Source organism: Carica papaya, chromosome 1 (genome assembly GCF_054855325.1).
Source record: "Carica papaya isolate Zhongbai chromosome 1, ASM5485532v1, whole genome shotgun sequence".
NCBI lineage: Eukaryota > Viridiplantae > Streptophyta > Magnoliopsida > Brassicales > Caricaceae > Carica > Carica papaya.
Window position 1 is genome coordinate 11,681,486 of NC_142309.1, and position 17,451 is coordinate 11,698,936.

Genomic DNA, 17,451 nt, shown 5'->3' on the forward strand with positions numbered 1-17,451 from the left:
TTTGATGAAATGGAGGAGATGAAGAAGTTTGGCGGTAGAGCTGATGAGTATTAGAGAAAATTCTTGTAACAACCCATTCCTCACAAGCGTACATTTTTATAGAAAATTTGTTATCCTCAAAAACTTAAAAAAGATGACATACAAAAATTTCATTAGGTTATTATAAATTAGTAAATACCCAATCGGCTAAAATCAATCAAAATTATCTCATGGCCAAAAAATCTAAGCAATACAATTTTCAATCTTTATACAATCAAGTAAACATCACAAGGCTGATAACACAAAATTTAATAATAAAAAAAAAGTCATTCGTGCAAAGTTAACACAGAGTAAGTTTAGAAAATTTTCTCTGCAAATAAAGTATGCTTAAAAATTGGAATTAAGAACTAAGGTAGAAGATTGCTCATATTTATAGCACAAAAGGTACGATCATCTCAATTATAATGTTTTGAACCTGTTAAAAGTTAAAAATATCATTCAACACTTACTATTTATTAATACAAGTTCGAATACATGTGAACGATGTATCTTTGGCAAACAACATCGAACATTTTTTCTGTCTGGAGGATCTTGGTGAGCACGTGCACTGCTTGAGTTGGTATACACTGACATATGTAGAAAAAAACCGACACTATCATAGGGCTAAAATTGGTACTTTCTAATTATATTAATAATTATTCAAGGATGATATGAGAATATTTTTACAAGAAGAGTTATAGGCCTACGAAGTGTTCAAGAAGTTTAAAGTCATGGTGGAAAATCAAAGAGATCGTAAAATTAAAGTTTTACAAAGTGATTGAGGCGAATAATTTATCTTAAAGAACTTTGGTTGTTTTTATGAAAAATACAATATTCGCAGATAGTTAACAGCAACATATACTCCTCAACAAAACAGTGTCGCTTAGAGAAGGAAGAATGATTGTCAAGATGGTTAGACCGATGTTCAAAGAGAAAAATATGTTAACACTTTTTACCTGAAACATTAAATAGAACAGTTTATATCTTGAATAAGAGTCCAACAAAATCTACTCCGAATTGAACACTAATTGAAGCATGGAGCAGTGTCAAACCAATGATTAGTCACATGAATATTTTTGGTTGTGTACACTATGCTCATGTACCAACTGAGAATATATCAAAATGTGATAATAAAAAGTGAAAGATGTATTCTTACTGGCTATGCCAATAGTATAAAAGGGTACATAGTTCCATGTGCAATCATCGAAAAATAACTGTGATGATCAACTATTATTAATTGATTGATTAGATTAGGTATTTATTCCTGCTTTCTTGTTATTTGATTAACTATATAATCTAATAATATATTTATTCAGTTTTTTCTTATCAACCGGTTATAGACTTTCTTAAACAATCAAAATATATTATAATAATAAATTTATAATACAAACAAAATGCAAAACTTGAAAATAAGTTGATATAAATATAGCATAATAAATTATAATAACTTCATTGATAAAACTATCAAGCTCCTCATATAAATATTTTTGAGTGAAATGAACAAATTTTGGCCATTTGCTCAGCTTTTTCCATTCTTAATTGGAAACTATCAAGTATTATTCTTTTTTATAATGTCGATTTCGTCATCCATGGCTTTCAACCAATTACGTTATTTTTTAACTTCTTTAAAGATTTGTGACTCGACCAAGGTAAAATTATATGATTATAAATTTCTAGTAGATTTTTTATCCGTCTTCGAGCTGACTATGGAATAATCGACTCTTCTTTGGTATTTCTACCAGAACTCGGACTTGAACTTATATTAGAAGTTTAGCTTAAAGTTTATTTACTTTGTCTTTGAGTGATATCTTGATCATGTACCTCAACTATTTGAGTAGTTTTCTAACTCAATAAGATAATAGTTGTTGATGACTACTTTTTGTGAACATTCTCTTCTTCCTAATTTCAAGAAACATTCTCATCGAACATAGCACGAGCACCATGTATGCCATGTACTTTTTCTTGAACGTGTACTAATGTTTATAGTTTATACGTAGTGATATTTTCTTTTATTTATGATAACAAGTTGTAAAATTTAGATACTAATTTATGTGTTATAGGATAATAAATAGTTAGTATTACCTTACACTATAAAAATGACACTAACTTATATAAAAAATGTACATTTTATACTACATAAGAAGTCAGTTATTATATAATTTTTTTTAAAAAAATAGTTGTATTAAGTTACACTCTGAATAATTGCTACATTAGTAAATTATAGTACCAAGTTATTATATTTGCTGTGAATAGTAATTATTACGTATTGAATGAATATGATATTAAAATTATTTTTTTTTTAATATTGATAATTAGTTAATATTTATCTCATAAGACTATTTTGATGTCATTAGTTCAACCATTATTAATTTATATGCATTTTTTAAATCCATCCTACAAATCCTACCCTCTCTAGACACAGGCATTGGAGAACAAAAACTTCATATACCAGATTCAATTTTGATCATTTAGAAGAGAAGAAGTACTTCGTTCCTAGCTCATTCTTTTTCCAATTAATTAAAAAATAAACTAGCAAATAAGGTTCCACTCTTTTCTTTATTTAACTATTTTTTCATGCCTTCTTTTTGTTAATTATTCTTTTTAATTTTTTTTCTATTTATTTATTTATTTTTTAAATTAAAAAAATAACATGTTCAGTAAGTAATTATATTACTACTCTTTGAATATAATAATTCTACTTATAAATAAATATATATATATGTACATACACACACACGCGCGCACACAGACATATGTGCACATATAGGATAGGGGTACACTTAGATGTACAATGGCATTACATCCGACATTCCATCTCCTCCCAGTGATTGATTGAGGTCAGTCTGAAAGAAATTAGACTCTGCACGTGCACCGAGGAGGATCCCGTGTGATCTCTGCACGTGACCTCTCTTTTAAATCACAAAATAAATAAATATATTACAAGTGTCCGCGACAGGACACCACCCAAGAAAAAAGTGCGGGCCCCGTCGTATCAGTTGCTATTAGTCGTGCGATCTTAATCATGCCACGTGTCTGAATGGAGACGACGGGATGGAGAAAATGACGGATCATACGTTAACATTCTGTCGGCGGAGCTTTAAATGTGGTAATTATTAAATGATTAAACTCATTATTTGTCTCTTAATTACACCATTTTTACCTTCAGAATCTCTTTTCTACTCCTCATTTTTTGTTCTTAATTTTTTCAACCAACCCAAAAATGGAGTATTAATTCTTCTTATTTTTTGGCAGAAAATAAAACGAGAACATTGACTGTTAAATGTAATATTTAATTAATAAAAATATTAATATTTATAATATTTTCTTAGATAATGTAATATATAATTAATTTGTGTAATATTTTCAAGTTCATGGAATTATGGGCAAATTTTGTTCTGTACGTATAAAATCTGAATCAAGAAGCATGGAAATTTTGCATTAACAAATTCCTGTCCACATAAGAAATATGAGGGATAAAGAGATACAATTACATCTTTTCACCCATCATCTTCCTCCATTGTTTTTCTTTCCCCCAACAATAAGGAGAGCTTTATATGAATTCATAAATAAGAAATTCTAGTTTACATAAAGGGTTTGTTCCACAGAGAATTTGATTGCAAATATCGGTGTGATGAATAGAACTGTATCTACAAAAAACTTCCAACACTATGGTGTGTAGAAATGAAATGGTGGTATTTACAAGAGATCCTGATTGCAAGTATTTACAATTCAGACTTTTAATAGCAAGTTTTTTTTTTTCGATTCCTGACTCCCAAGTAGAGAAATAAGTTGTATGCTCAAACCAACACGATCTACTAACATTTACACGCGAAGACTAAAGAAGCCGCTCTATCTTTTTCCTTACCAAGTAAAAGTTGCTCACGAACATGATTTTATCAGCCCCAAGTTGTAAAGGAATTTCTCTGATCTAGACCTGAAAAGATTGCCTAAAGAAAACCTCCCACTTTCCTGCGATGGTGAAGACTTTATACATGAGTCGTCTTTCACTCGAAGAATGGTGAGGCCAATCTCTTTTCGAACTGCTTCAATCATTTCACTTTTCACTGGATTTCCAGATGCATCTGTCACATAAAAAGCATTCACGGCTTGGGAACCCCTGGTGGTAACCTCTGCTCGAGTGACTGAAAGACCATTTTCTCTGAATATGCGAGTAACATCAGACAAAAGGCCAACCCTATCTTCGCTACAGAGTTCTAATCGTATGCCCTGTAAACCACTAGCAGCAAGTTAGCATCAGATATCCATATATATATATATATACACACACACACACACATAAGATTACTTCAATTCCCACGTTTGTACGTCAGATATACATGTTTTTTAAACATTCCCATGTTTGTACAACAGATAGACATGTGTTTTAAACATTCCCATGTTTGTACCTCGGAAGCTCGTCTCTTAATAGCAGCCTCCAGGCAATTAATTAATCTTTGTCTCTCTGCTTCAGAACTTATGGGGCACCCATCCATATGCCTGATATAGTATTCCTATTAAACAAAAAATTAAACAGTAAAATGAGATAAGATATATAAACCGACTTCAGAAAAACAAAAAATTACCACAAAAATGAAAAATTAACCTGATAAGCTTCTGGTCCTTCAGCTATCACAGTTGCGTGATATACCATGTATTGCATATCTGTCAAAGTGCAAACAGTATCAAAGAGTAGCTTGGGGCGATCAGCGCACCTCAAGTTCACTGCAGTATATCCCTTATCTGTACAATTTTCGACAGTTATCAGAGGTTTCCTTCCTTCACTTGTTGACCTGCAATCCACGTCATTCGCATCAAAATCACGATCTGCATACATCATCTGATGCAGCCTCCTTTCCTTATGAGTAGAACCCACAGAAACAGCAGTATTAGCACTCCTCTTATCTCTATCCCCTTTTAGTATATACAAAAGAAGCTGCTTGATCCTAGCAAGCCTATCATGATCATCAATTCGCAAGCCCGTAGCCTCATCCGTGATGTAAACCACAGATGCCATTCTAGAGTTGTGGGTCCAGACTTCTGCAGCTACTACATTGCATTTGAGATCAGCCAGAACAGCAAAAATTTCTGAAAGCAATCCAGGTCTGTCTCGTCCTGTCAATTCAATTGTTGTGTGTTCTGTGGCAGCTTGGACACCCACAGATCTTTTCATTGACCGGAAGCTGCGTGCTCTTGGTCCCAAGGACTGTGACATGGAAATTTAAATATCAAGATGATTTGAAATTCACATGGCTCCACAAAGAATGAACGAAAGCAACCCTCAAAATAGAGATGAAAAACAAACTTCTGTTAATCTGGTACTTTTGTTATCTAGTTGTTGATAGTCTTAATTGAAAATTTGAAAGTATGCTATCAAGGAAATAATATAGGAACTTGCATATGTACCTACATACGATTTGACAGCTCCTCTTCCATGACATTCAACATGTAATCAAAGAAAAGAGAAATAGATTTCTTTTCCCTGTTTAATTCTTCTTACTATTACATATTAGTTTTTCTGGTGCGAAGGAGGTACCTTAAGAAATAAGAGAAAAATGCTGGAAAAAATTTAAGTTTACATGGAAGGATAGCATATAAAAGTCCTTTTTGGTGGAAAGCAGAGAGGATGTGATTACTTTTTGGTATTTCACTATGAAATTCAAAGGTAAAGCAAGCGAAGACTGGTGAGTTCAGACGTACCTGTTGAATTCTTTCACCTATATCATCTTCAGATACCTTCTTCCCATGCCGATCTGTAACATGAAACACTGCAGAGAAAAATCATCAAGTTAATCACAAATTTAAAAATGAACGGAACCATGTTGGCAAGGGGATGAATCCAAAACTAACCATCCATAAACCATTCTCCATCAGAGGAAATGTAAGCTCGTCTAATTACAAGATCTAAATCGGTCAAAACCTGAACCACTTCTAACAAGCTCCCTCTCTTATTCGCACTATCAACCTGAAAAGCTTCCACGTATCTATGTAAACAAATACGTATAGAACCCCACCTAAGAAAAAGAAACAGAAATTCAAGAAAACTCAATCAAGTACCTTAATTAAGGTGGCTTTTCCGTTTGAGGCATTATCAATCGTAACCCTGCAAATTCCACATGGAAGCAATCAGAGTTGGAGAAAATGTAAAATTTGAGCTAGATTAAATAGAAAAATTGTACCTAGGAGGATTCATACGAATGAGTAGCTTCTGAAATTCATCATCCATTGCAACAGAAGGAGACCAGGAATCCATTTGCAGGAAGAGAGAAAGTAGAGAAGAGTAGATGGGGTAAGATAAGATGTGAATTTTCTTGGTTAATTTCTGAATCTCCGATTTTCTTTGTAACTAGGTTTGGCTGGCTGCTGAACTGGTGGCTCTTGAGGAGGACGAAGAGTTCCGGAAGGACACAACAATAATAACAACAATACCACATGGAGGAACACGTTTTTTTTAATTAATTTTTTTTTTTTTAAAAAAAAGAAATATTATTTATTATTTATTTCTTTACAAAATAAAAATAAATAATAGTAAATGCAAAAGAGATTCAAGTATCCAATCTATTTTTTAGGATCTACTTAGAACAAATCAGAAGTTTTTGTTGAATCTTTAAAAATTTATATTAATAATATTTAAAATAATAAATATATAATTCACAAATTATTTCAAGTAATAGTGAGATTTATTGTTGGAAATATAAATTTAATGAATTTAAAAATATAATCATACAATAAGTTAAAAATTAAAATAAAATAAAATTTGACACGTGCTTTATAGGTACAAAATTTGGGAAGTTATTATTAAAAATAAAATAAAAGGATAATAGTGTGATTATCACTGGTGAATGGGGCCCCCACTATTTACATTTAGTCATCTCTCTTACCCTTAGATTGTGACACCAACTTTAAATGATTTTTATTTTTAATTTTTTAAATAGTTGGGTGTTCTCTTCGGCTTTTGCTATTTATGGGTTCCCTTGTTTTGGTAGGGGGGGGGGGTACCCTAGAAGAGAGGTGCCCACACACTAAGGTCTTTATAGAAAAGCATAAGAATATAAGCTTTATAGGGTGTTGTAAAGAATCAATCATAAAAAAATTTAGTTGTGGATTTTATGTCACTCTTTTATTTAAGGAATCCTTTGAAGATTTAAACTCTTTACCAAATTTTATAAGAGTTTTTTAAAGTGAAGTTTAGATTTAAGTTTTATTAAATTTATCCCGAACTCAATTTATTTTTGTTTATTATTTTTTCACTCTTTTTTTTATTAATATTTTTCTTTTTATATGTTGGTATCACTACTTTTATTATTATTATCAATTTATTTTTGTTATTCATTATAGAAATAAAAATAATAATAATTAAATTTATTATTTTATTATTACCAAATAATATAGATACACACGTTAATGGGTTACTCTTTTTTTTTTTTTTTTCTTTTAGTGTAGTCTATTATTTTTAATTTTAGCATTCGTAGTCTCTCTCATAATACTATTTTAGTGAAGTCATTTAAGAAAGAAAAGTGAGGAAATAAAATGTTTGCACTCTAAATTAATGTGATGTTTTATCATGTTACGAACATCTTCATTAATAGCTTTTGTCTTTTTCTTTTGTTATATTTCGAATATATCACCTATAAGTTAGTGGATTTCTTATTATATAAGTAATATTTTTAATGAGGTTGTCAAGTGATACATACTTTTTCTCATAGAATTTTAGAAAAAATATATAAGTATGATTTTATCTCTATATTTGATGTTAAATTATCTTAAGGTTTGCTCTAATGCATTGAAAAAAACTATTATGATAAGCTTGTAATTTATTAAAATCAATAAAGCGTGATAACTCATAATCTCCAAGTATTTTATTGAATCGTAATTAGGCCATTAAGAGATTAAATTTTGTTAGTTAAAATTTGAAATTTTACTAATTAGTAATTAGTCATTGTAGCATAACTAGTGGAGGTTAAGAATTCATCATTTCGACATTTTAATATAATAAATATCGGTTCATATATCTAATTCTTGACAAAGTAATAGATTACAATGTAAATTTGAGATCTTGCAATATTTATTATTAATGTCAATAGCCTCATCTACTCGCATCAAAGAGTTTTTTTTAATGTAAAAACATATATGTATATTGAATTTTGAATATATATGTGCATGACAATTGAGAAAGAAATCTCTATAAATGTACTTGTTATCAATTTATTTTGAGTATATATTATTTTATGCATAAATATGTACTTTTCTTTTTGTTTGGTACTAGCAACTAATGGAGTACTATTTATTTACAGGTATTAAGTTTATAAATCATTTGTGTTCTTTTAAAAGTCTAAACGCAAGACTAGTAACAATTATAAGGTATGATTGAGAAGATTGGTTCAAGATCTTTTAGCATTTTATATCTGACAACTAAAGCAAATTTTGGAATTATATTCAAATTTTTAATCACATATAATTGGCTTTATATAAAAAAAGAATTTATGTTTTGACATTTATTTTATGATTTTTTATTAACTATTTATTTTGCATAAAATAAATAGTTTTACCTAATTATTGAGAATTTCTTATAAAAGATAAATGAGCTTTTATATAGGTTCAAACAACAATCTCATTCATGTATCTTCTCTCTAAGTCATCACTTTAAATATTTTACTAACATTTAAAAAATATCTTCCAAGTATTAGTTCATAGTGCATAATTTCACTTCACAAGAGTTTTTTCATCTTTTACAAGAGTATTTCTCTCTTTGAGAATAACTCTCTTTTCTTTCACAAGAATTCCTTTTCCATAAAGACAAATTACGTTTAAGCATTTTTTTTTTATCTTTTACAAGAATATTTCTCTTTTTGAGAATAACGCTCTTTTCTTCCACAAAAATTCTCTTTTCATAAAGTCAAATTACCTTTAAGCATTTTCTAATCATTTTTTACAATAACTAAATAATAGATTGTGAAAAAAAAATTATAACACATTCTCTTTTGTAGCACAAATAGAAAGATGATTACTTTTTTTTTTTCTCTTGAAGAGCATATGAACAAGATGAAGTGTAAGAAGAATAAGAAATTAGAGCTTAAGAGTAAAAGTGAAAACTTTTTGCTCAAGATTCAAAATTTCCTCTCAAATATATAATGTGTGGTAGGTGATTTACATTTATAATGGGATATATAAAGAGCTGTTATTCACATTTAAAAAAATATGATTTTTACATTTTAAAATCCTAAAATATGTTTTTACAAATGAAGACATTTATATCACATCTAATAGAAAATTTAGAGTTAAAGGTTTGTTTCAATTCATTGGTTTTTATTCTATGAATTACTAAATGTGATTTGAGTTGCCAAATATACTTTGGTATTTTTAAGATGAAAACTGTAATGACCCCGGAATATCTAAATGAAATAAAAGATAATTAAAGTGCGGAAGTGTAATAAAAGTTCAGAGTTTACATTCCTCACACAAATAACTGAAAGTATCAAACGGTGTTACGAAATTCACCATTTTGAAAGAAACACAAGAAATAAAGAAATAAATGGAAAATAAAGAAATCTAGCATCTACTCGCAATCCTTTTGCGGATTGGACTCTGGAACCTGATTCTCTTGATTTGAAATGCTTAAATAAGGGATGAGCTACACTATCTCAATAAAAATATTACATTATATTACCGACACAGAAGTAAAGGGTGGTATAAAATCAAAACAACTAATAGAACACTTAATTTAAGTAAATTCATTTATCATAAATAAAATCATTTATTAAATACTTATCGTAGTGAGATTTATAAAAACAATCTATACAGACAATAATATTATACAGATCATGATTCTATGTATAATCAGCAGTCATAGCACATATTATAAATCTATATCCATCATCAATAAATCAAATAATAACTGTCATTCTTTTTACCAACTTGCTGATATCCATGAAGGTTCATAGGGATGTCTCCACTACACGTAACCCTTTCATTTAACATTCTCAATTACGGGCCATCTCCATACCTTATCCGGTATGAGTGCCAATTTACCAAACCTTAATATCCCGTCCAATATGAGTACCAATTTACCAAACCTCAATACTCCGTCCAGTATGAGGGTGAAGTGGGCCGTCCCCATACCCCATCCGGTATGAATGCCAATTTTACCAAGTCTATATACCTCGTCAAGTATGAGACAACGTTCACGGTAGGATTTCTTATGTCCCCCAGTCCGTCCACCATCTCCTAGGATATCCAGTAAGGCTGCCGTTTCATTTATTCATTTCATCACACAATTTTTACCATTTAACCTTATTCTTTTTTTTGATTTGACAGTAAGCATATAGAATAAACCATACATGCATTCAAAATCATAAAAAAATTTAATAAGATACCATCATGCATATAAACTATAAAAATAATCAACAAACAACAGTAGATAATTCTCAATTCTGGCTCCATTAGCAATCCGTAATTAATTATACACATTTTTTAAATTCACACAAAATATCGTATTATCATTTCTTTGGACTTCAGTTCTATGATAGAAAATAGGGTGAAAGATCTTAACTCAATTTGATATCCGATAAGCTAAGCTGTTCGACTGCGCCTACGGGTGATTCTTAGTCCCCTTAATTTTTCTTCGAGAATTAAAACGCGCTAATAGCACCTACAAATGTCCCAAACAAATCCAAAATTAGTCTCGGAGCCCACTTGGCTAATTTCAGAATTTTGGCACGGTGGCTTCACCGTGCTCCGGCGACGGGGCCGCTGCCCGCAACAGCGGTCCGCCTCGAGTTGGATGTTTTCGGTCTAATTCGATCAATTTTGCATCGATCCCTACGAGAAAACACATTAAAGGGCATCGGCGGCGGGGATCTCTGGTGCGGCGGCTCCTTCGGCTCACGTTGTGGTTGGGTATTTTGCTCTGGTCAACTCGTAGAGAAGGATACGGTGATCACAACGGTGAAAAAATTACACAGAACGGGAATCAGGAAAGACTTTATTGGAGGCATTTTGTGAAATTTCTCGCGGCGGCGGCAGCGGGCTTCACTGGAATTTTTCGGCCAATTGGATTTCGAGCAAAAGGGAAAATTTTTATCTTTTTTGGCGGTCGAAAAAAGCTCCGGTGCGGCGGCGGTGTCCTTCCGGCAGTCGGGTCTTTTTCTCTGGCGAGGGAGTCTGGTGGCTAGGGTTAGGGTTTGGTGTGGATGACGGTTATTTATATATCCGCTTTTGATTTGGGTCGTCCATCGCGTTTGATCTGGACCGTCCGATCGCGATTAAATAGGGAGTGAATCTGAGCCGTTAATCGCGATTCAATCTAAGTCGTCCATCGCGATCCACTCTGGGCCATCCAATCGCGTTCAAATTTGACCGTCTGATCCGCTGCTACGCGACGCGTCTTGATTCGCCAGGCTTGCTGACCGGGCGTCTGATGTGGTAAAACTTCTCTAAATTGCATTTTGACCTCTATTTTTTGATTTTTCTTTTAAAAATATTCCGAAAACCTAAATTTTTACATATTTTTTTCAAAATTATTTTCAATTTAATTCTCAATCAATTTTACTTTATTTTTACTCTAAATTAAATTTAAAAAATTAAAAAATTAAGAATTTACCTTTATAATTAAACCCTAAATTACAAAAAAATTAATTTAGGGTGTTACAAAAACAATATGTTATTTAGTAAAATTTTCTCAGTAAAATGTTTTTAATATAAAATTTAGTTAATTAATTATGCTATAAGATTAATAATAAATATTGAAAGATGAAATATTATATACCAATAAGAAATAATTATTATAGTTATTAAAACGATCTTTTTATAAAAAAAAAAATTATTCCAATAATTTAAAGTACTTTAAAATATTTATTTTATTTAATTATTTTATGTATTTTATTCAATATAAATATGAATATTAAATCATTACTATTTAATTTTAAAGTCAAAATTATTTAAAAATTTAAAATTTAAATACAATTATTGATAGTAAATTAATAATATTCTATTTAATAAATTAGTGAAATATAAAATCCATAAATATAGTCACTAAAAATATTATTCACCTCTAACAACACAAATCATTTTAAAAAAAAAAAATTTATTCTATTGAGGAAATTTCCCCTATTCTCTTTCCTTTCCTCTTTTTCCTTCATTTCATTTACGTTTTTTAAAAAAAAAAAAAAAAAATCTTGTCATATGAATTGTTTATAGAAAAATTAGTTTCCTAAAATTTATGATTATAGACCAACCAAATTCGTTCCATTTTTGTTTCCTAAAATCTATTCTCATTACTAGATTTCAAACCCAAGCTTTTTTTACGCCTCCAACCAGGCCCATTATTCAAGCCCATCTTGGCTCGAGTAAAGGACCAAAGTTTCTCTTCTTCTGGCTCCAGTAAACGAACACAAAGGCAGAGAACGAGGCGCAGAAGCAGAAGAAGGAGAAACGGAGCTGATGTGCAGAGACAGAGAGGCCTCATGGATAGAGATTTTCAGCCCCAGACCATTCGATGATGACGGAGCTATGACCAGAAGAAACCGAAAAAAGCAAGCGTGAATTTGAGGGGAAAGAAGCAACGGAGAGGCAGGCTGGCGTGAGTCGAGGAGCGCCTGGGTATCCCTCTGTAAAAGGAGAGAAAAACAGAGCAGAGAAGGGAGAAGATGGCGCGAACAACAGAGGATATATGACGGATTGAGCAAGGGGAAAGAGGAGGAGAATAGAGAGAGCTTTTGGAAGAAGGGAAACTGGTTGGAGGGATGAAAGAGGAGCGGAACAGAGAGCATAGGGTTCTAGGGTTTTGCGGGAAAATAAATGTGCGTTATTGTTTCCAAGAAAAGAGGGAACAGAAATGAAGGAGGAAAAGCCAGAGTGGTTAGGAACCAGGATGTTTTGAGGCTGTCTGAGGAAGGAGGTAAATTTCCTTACTAAGAAGTTTGAAAAAAATCTAGGTATCAAATATAGAGTTCTTAGATATCAAATCTAAAGTTTGATTAAGTTATGAGAAATTATTAAAAATATTATTGAATACTTAAAATAATTCTCTTAAAAGATTAAGATTTTATTTATAGGATGCTAAGTAAAATTTTCTTAAACTAGATTAGAAAGTATCAAAACTAGTTTAAGAATATTATTTCTAATAAAATGGACAATTATGAAATAGCAAATTTCTTAAATAATAAATTTTTACTGTGGCTATGCACCAATAATTCTCTCCCATGAAAAAATTTTGCTATGTCGAGTTGAAATCATATAATGTAACATATATGACGGAGTTGAGCTTCTTAATGTTAGTGTTTGTGATCTAAGTACAATCAATTTGACGACAACCTTTTCCATTTCACTAGAAACTCTTTATAAATATAATTTTTTGTGGCTACCTCTTGATAATCAATAATATTTTCAATCTCATCCTCGATAATCAATAATGTTTTTAGTGTCTAAGAAGTGAATATGACCATTATCATAACAAACAATAGGATCACCCCCTTGATATGAAGTAAAATCTTCAATGTTGAAAAACCTTACTTACATTCATATCATTTGGCAAACCAACAACATAAGTGTTTGAGCTATTCTTCTTTAGGATTTTGCAAGGACCAATATTTTTGGAATGAATTTTTTTGTAAATGTTCTTAAGAAAGCTTTATTACTTAAAAAGAGTTGTCCTCTAACATATGCATGTACGTTTATATGTTTAGCAAATTCTTGTGCCTTAATACTAGGACGAGCATCCACTAGTAAAGTAACCAAATTAAAAGTCTTCCTTGGCTGTATGCCCATACTACATTAAAAAAGACTAATTCATGTGTTTGATTTATTGAACAATTAATTATCAAGAAATTTAACAAGAAAAATAAGGTCTTAATTGGTATCACTCCTCTAACTTTAGTTTATACTTTAAGGGGTTTTTACTTGCAAAAAAAAAAAAAGGAAGAAGAAATTCATGAAGGTTTAATTACTAAACCATTTCAAAATAATATGTTCTGGGTTGGTTTAGATAACAAAGATCTGATTATAGATTATATTTCAGAAAGTTTTATAAATATACTAGGGAAATCAAAATTGAAGTAAGTCCTTATGATTCCACTAGAGCCCATCTAATATATTGACTCCACAAATAGGATTCAAATGATTATGTGGTTTTTTCGACATTTTTTTCATGCGAATACAATTCAAGGCTCAAAAACTTCAAGAAACTTATTTTTTTTTCTAATAAAGAAATTCCACACAACATCGAAGGAGGCTCCCAAGCTTCTATTGACAACTTTAGTTTGCTAATTAGTTTGTGAATGAAAATGTATAGAATACTTGAGCTGAGTGTATGATATCCTCCATAAAGTATGCAAAAATAAATTATGAATTTTATATCATAATATAAAACGATAGATAACATAAGCCCATGTAAGCAAACTACTTCTTTAAAGAGCAATTTGGTCATATAAGAAACATCAAAGGGCTTTACAAATGGTATGAAATGAGCAATTTTAGAAAACCAATACCACTAAAAATATTGAATCATAGCATCTAGTTGTTTTTAATAAATTAAATTTTAATTCCATGCTTATATATATATATATATATCAGTAGCTTGTTGGGTATAGGTAGTGGTGTGTATAGACCTATATTTTGTTTATTTTCTTTGATAATTTGACAGATATGACGGGTCACATCTCTTTTTATGCTTAGCTTGTAAAATCAATTTTCCACCATTACAATTATTCTATATCTTCCAAAATGACCTATTATGCCTCCTGGATCCAATTTCGAGATTACTTATAATTGGAGAGATATGTTAAGTAATCAAAGATGAGTTCCTTTAAATAATGTATACATTGTGCAATGAAAAATTAAGATAACATTTTCAATCAACTAAGTCTTGCTAAATTACATCGAAGTTCTTATAATATGGATAACTTATTTTAACCAAATCAAACCCCACAATTTGGATAGTTATGGAGGTGAGTATTACAAACATTCAGCTTAATCGTTTACTGATTGATTGTAAAAATCCATGAACTCCAAATGAAATAAATTATGAATTAAATGCGGAAGCGAAAAAATAAATTAAGATTTACATTCCTTACAGAATAATTCAGGATACCCAATAGGGCTACGGGAATAACCATTCTAAAAGAATAACTAATAATCAAAGAAATAAATGAAAAGTAAACAAACTGAACGTTCTACTCGCAACCCTCTTGTGGATCGGGCTCTGAATCTTGGTCCTCTTGATTTGGAATGGTTAATAAAGGAGTGAGATATACTAGCCCAGTAATAATGTCACGCTACTAACTGATACAGAAATGAAGGTTGGTAGAAATAATAAAAACAACTAATGAAACTCTTAATTTAAGTAAAATTCGTTTATCATAAATAAATCATTTATCGCATGCTTACCACAACGAGATTTTCAAAACTAACCTATAGAGTTAAGAGCATAAACAATACAATAATCTCATGTGCAATCAGTCAAAATAATAACTTTTCTCTTTTATCAGCCTACTGGTATTCATGAGTGTTCATAGGAATATCTCAACTATACGTGAACCTTTATTAACATTTTCAAATAACGGGCCGTCCCCATATCCTGTCCAGTATGAGCACCAAAAGATACCATCCCTCAATACCCCGTCCGGTATAAACGTCAAATTACAAATCCTCGATACCCGTCCGGTATGAGACAATGTTCACAATAGGGTTTCCTATGTACCTGGTTCGTCTACCATCTCTTAGGATATCCAGTACAGCTACCGTTCATCCATCCACATAATTAAACAATTTTCCGTTTATCTTTAATTTTTAGTTTTCCAATTTAACCGTAATCACATAAAACAAGCAAAATATGCATCAAGGAAAATACAATCGCATCATCATACCAATTCCAGCATATTATTATGCATTCGAAAAACTGTAAGATTAGGCAATCAGTTAAACATAGCAAACAACAATAAATAACCAGTTCCGGCTCCATTAGTAACCTGTAATTAATTATGAATATTTTTTAAATTTTACAAAATACCATATTATTTAAAATTAAACTTCAATTTCATAATAGAAAATAAGTTGAGAGATTCTTAGTCAAATTGATGTCAAAATTGGCGGTCCTCGAGTTTCCTAAATTTTTCTGTAGAGATTAAAACGCGGTTCAAGTACCTATAAATACTCCAAAAAAATCTAAATAAGTGTTAGGAACCTCAAATCTAGTCTTTCATGCATATTATATAAAACATATTGAAATTGACTAATATGAGAATATATTGCTAAAACTTTAAGTTCATGTTTTTTCTTATAAGGATCAAATTATTGATATTTTTATAAACCGCTTCTAAAAGAAGATTTTCTCTAATTTTGGAACTATTTACGTTTTTATTCCACAATGACATCAGTTTGGGAGGGAGTGTTATCTAAATCATAATTTCACAATCCTCTTTAATTTATTTATCATAAATATTTAATTTATTATTTATATATTTTTTTAGTTTAAATTATATTCCAATGCGTATAAATATAGAAACACAATTATAATATGAAATATAATGCAATTTTTTTTTTAAATTTCTTACGTTATATTATATTTTACAACAGTCTATTGAAAAGTTATATAAATAATTTATTTTTTTCATTTTTTTTTTTTATTATAATTTATTTTTATATTTATTATTTTATTTTACTATTAGTTTACACTACTTTTATAAAATTCATATATATTTTCAATAATATCGAGATCAATCAATATTTTATTTTATATGAAATTAAAATGTACTTTCTGTTCATTATTTAGTATTATGAATTAACTCTTGAGTCTAGGTGGGTGGAATCAAAACATTGTCGAGTTCTTATTATGGAATTATCGATATTAAAAAATAAATATTTAAGGTCTAAATATTTTTATTTGAATTGCATGCATGCATTTTGCACGCCTATATCATCTATTTGTATGATAACTTTGATAACTTTTAACGTACATAGTGGTCAAAGTCATAATATCCGTAAGATTGTATAAAAAATAAAACAAAATTATTCATGAAATTTTTTTAAAAAAATTCGATAGGATTAAAATGGTAAAAAATGAATTAAGTTGCATTTCTACATTTTTTATGGATTCTTTAACATTTCAAATATTTAATGTAGTATTATCAAAATCGTATTTTCAACTTAAATTAATTACATAAAACAAGATGATTTAAAGCATATCTACATCATGTATTTTTTTTTTTTTTTGAAAAAAAGCTGAATAGAAAAATGAAGATGTTGACTTGGGGAGATGAAGAAAGTGAAGAACAACGAATGAGTCAAACAATTACGTACTAGTTTTTACAAAATCTTCAATCCCTCCACGTGGGAAATGGAGGAGGCCGGTGGGGGCAGTCTAAATTATTTTTCCTACTTTTTACTTTTATTATTTTCTCGCGTCTGACAAGTAAAATATATATATATATATATATCAAATTA

At 30.2% G+C, this 17,451-nt stretch overlaps 1 protein-coding gene across 1 annotated transcript; it reads right to left on the reverse strand.

The window, feature by feature from the left end:
* Positions 1 to 3,598: 3,598 nt before the first annotated feature.
* Positions 3,599 to 6,419, reverse strand: LOC110816365 (ACT domain-containing protein ACR4-like). Its single transcript, XM_022044521.2, has 7 exons — positions 6,195 to 6,419; positions 6,073 to 6,118; positions 5,866 to 5,980; positions 5,716 to 5,783; positions 4,622 to 5,221; positions 4,425 to 4,529; positions 3,599 to 4,245 (listed from the first exon to the last, which is right to left on the reverse strand). Exons 1-7 carry the CDS (start codon positions 6,266 to 6,268, stop codon positions 3,898 to 3,900), a joined length of 1,356 nt encoding a protein of 451 aa, XP_021900213.1. The 5' UTR covers positions 6,269 to 6,419; the 3' UTR covers positions 3,599 to 3,897.
* Positions 6,420 to 17,451: the final 11,032 nt, after the last annotated feature.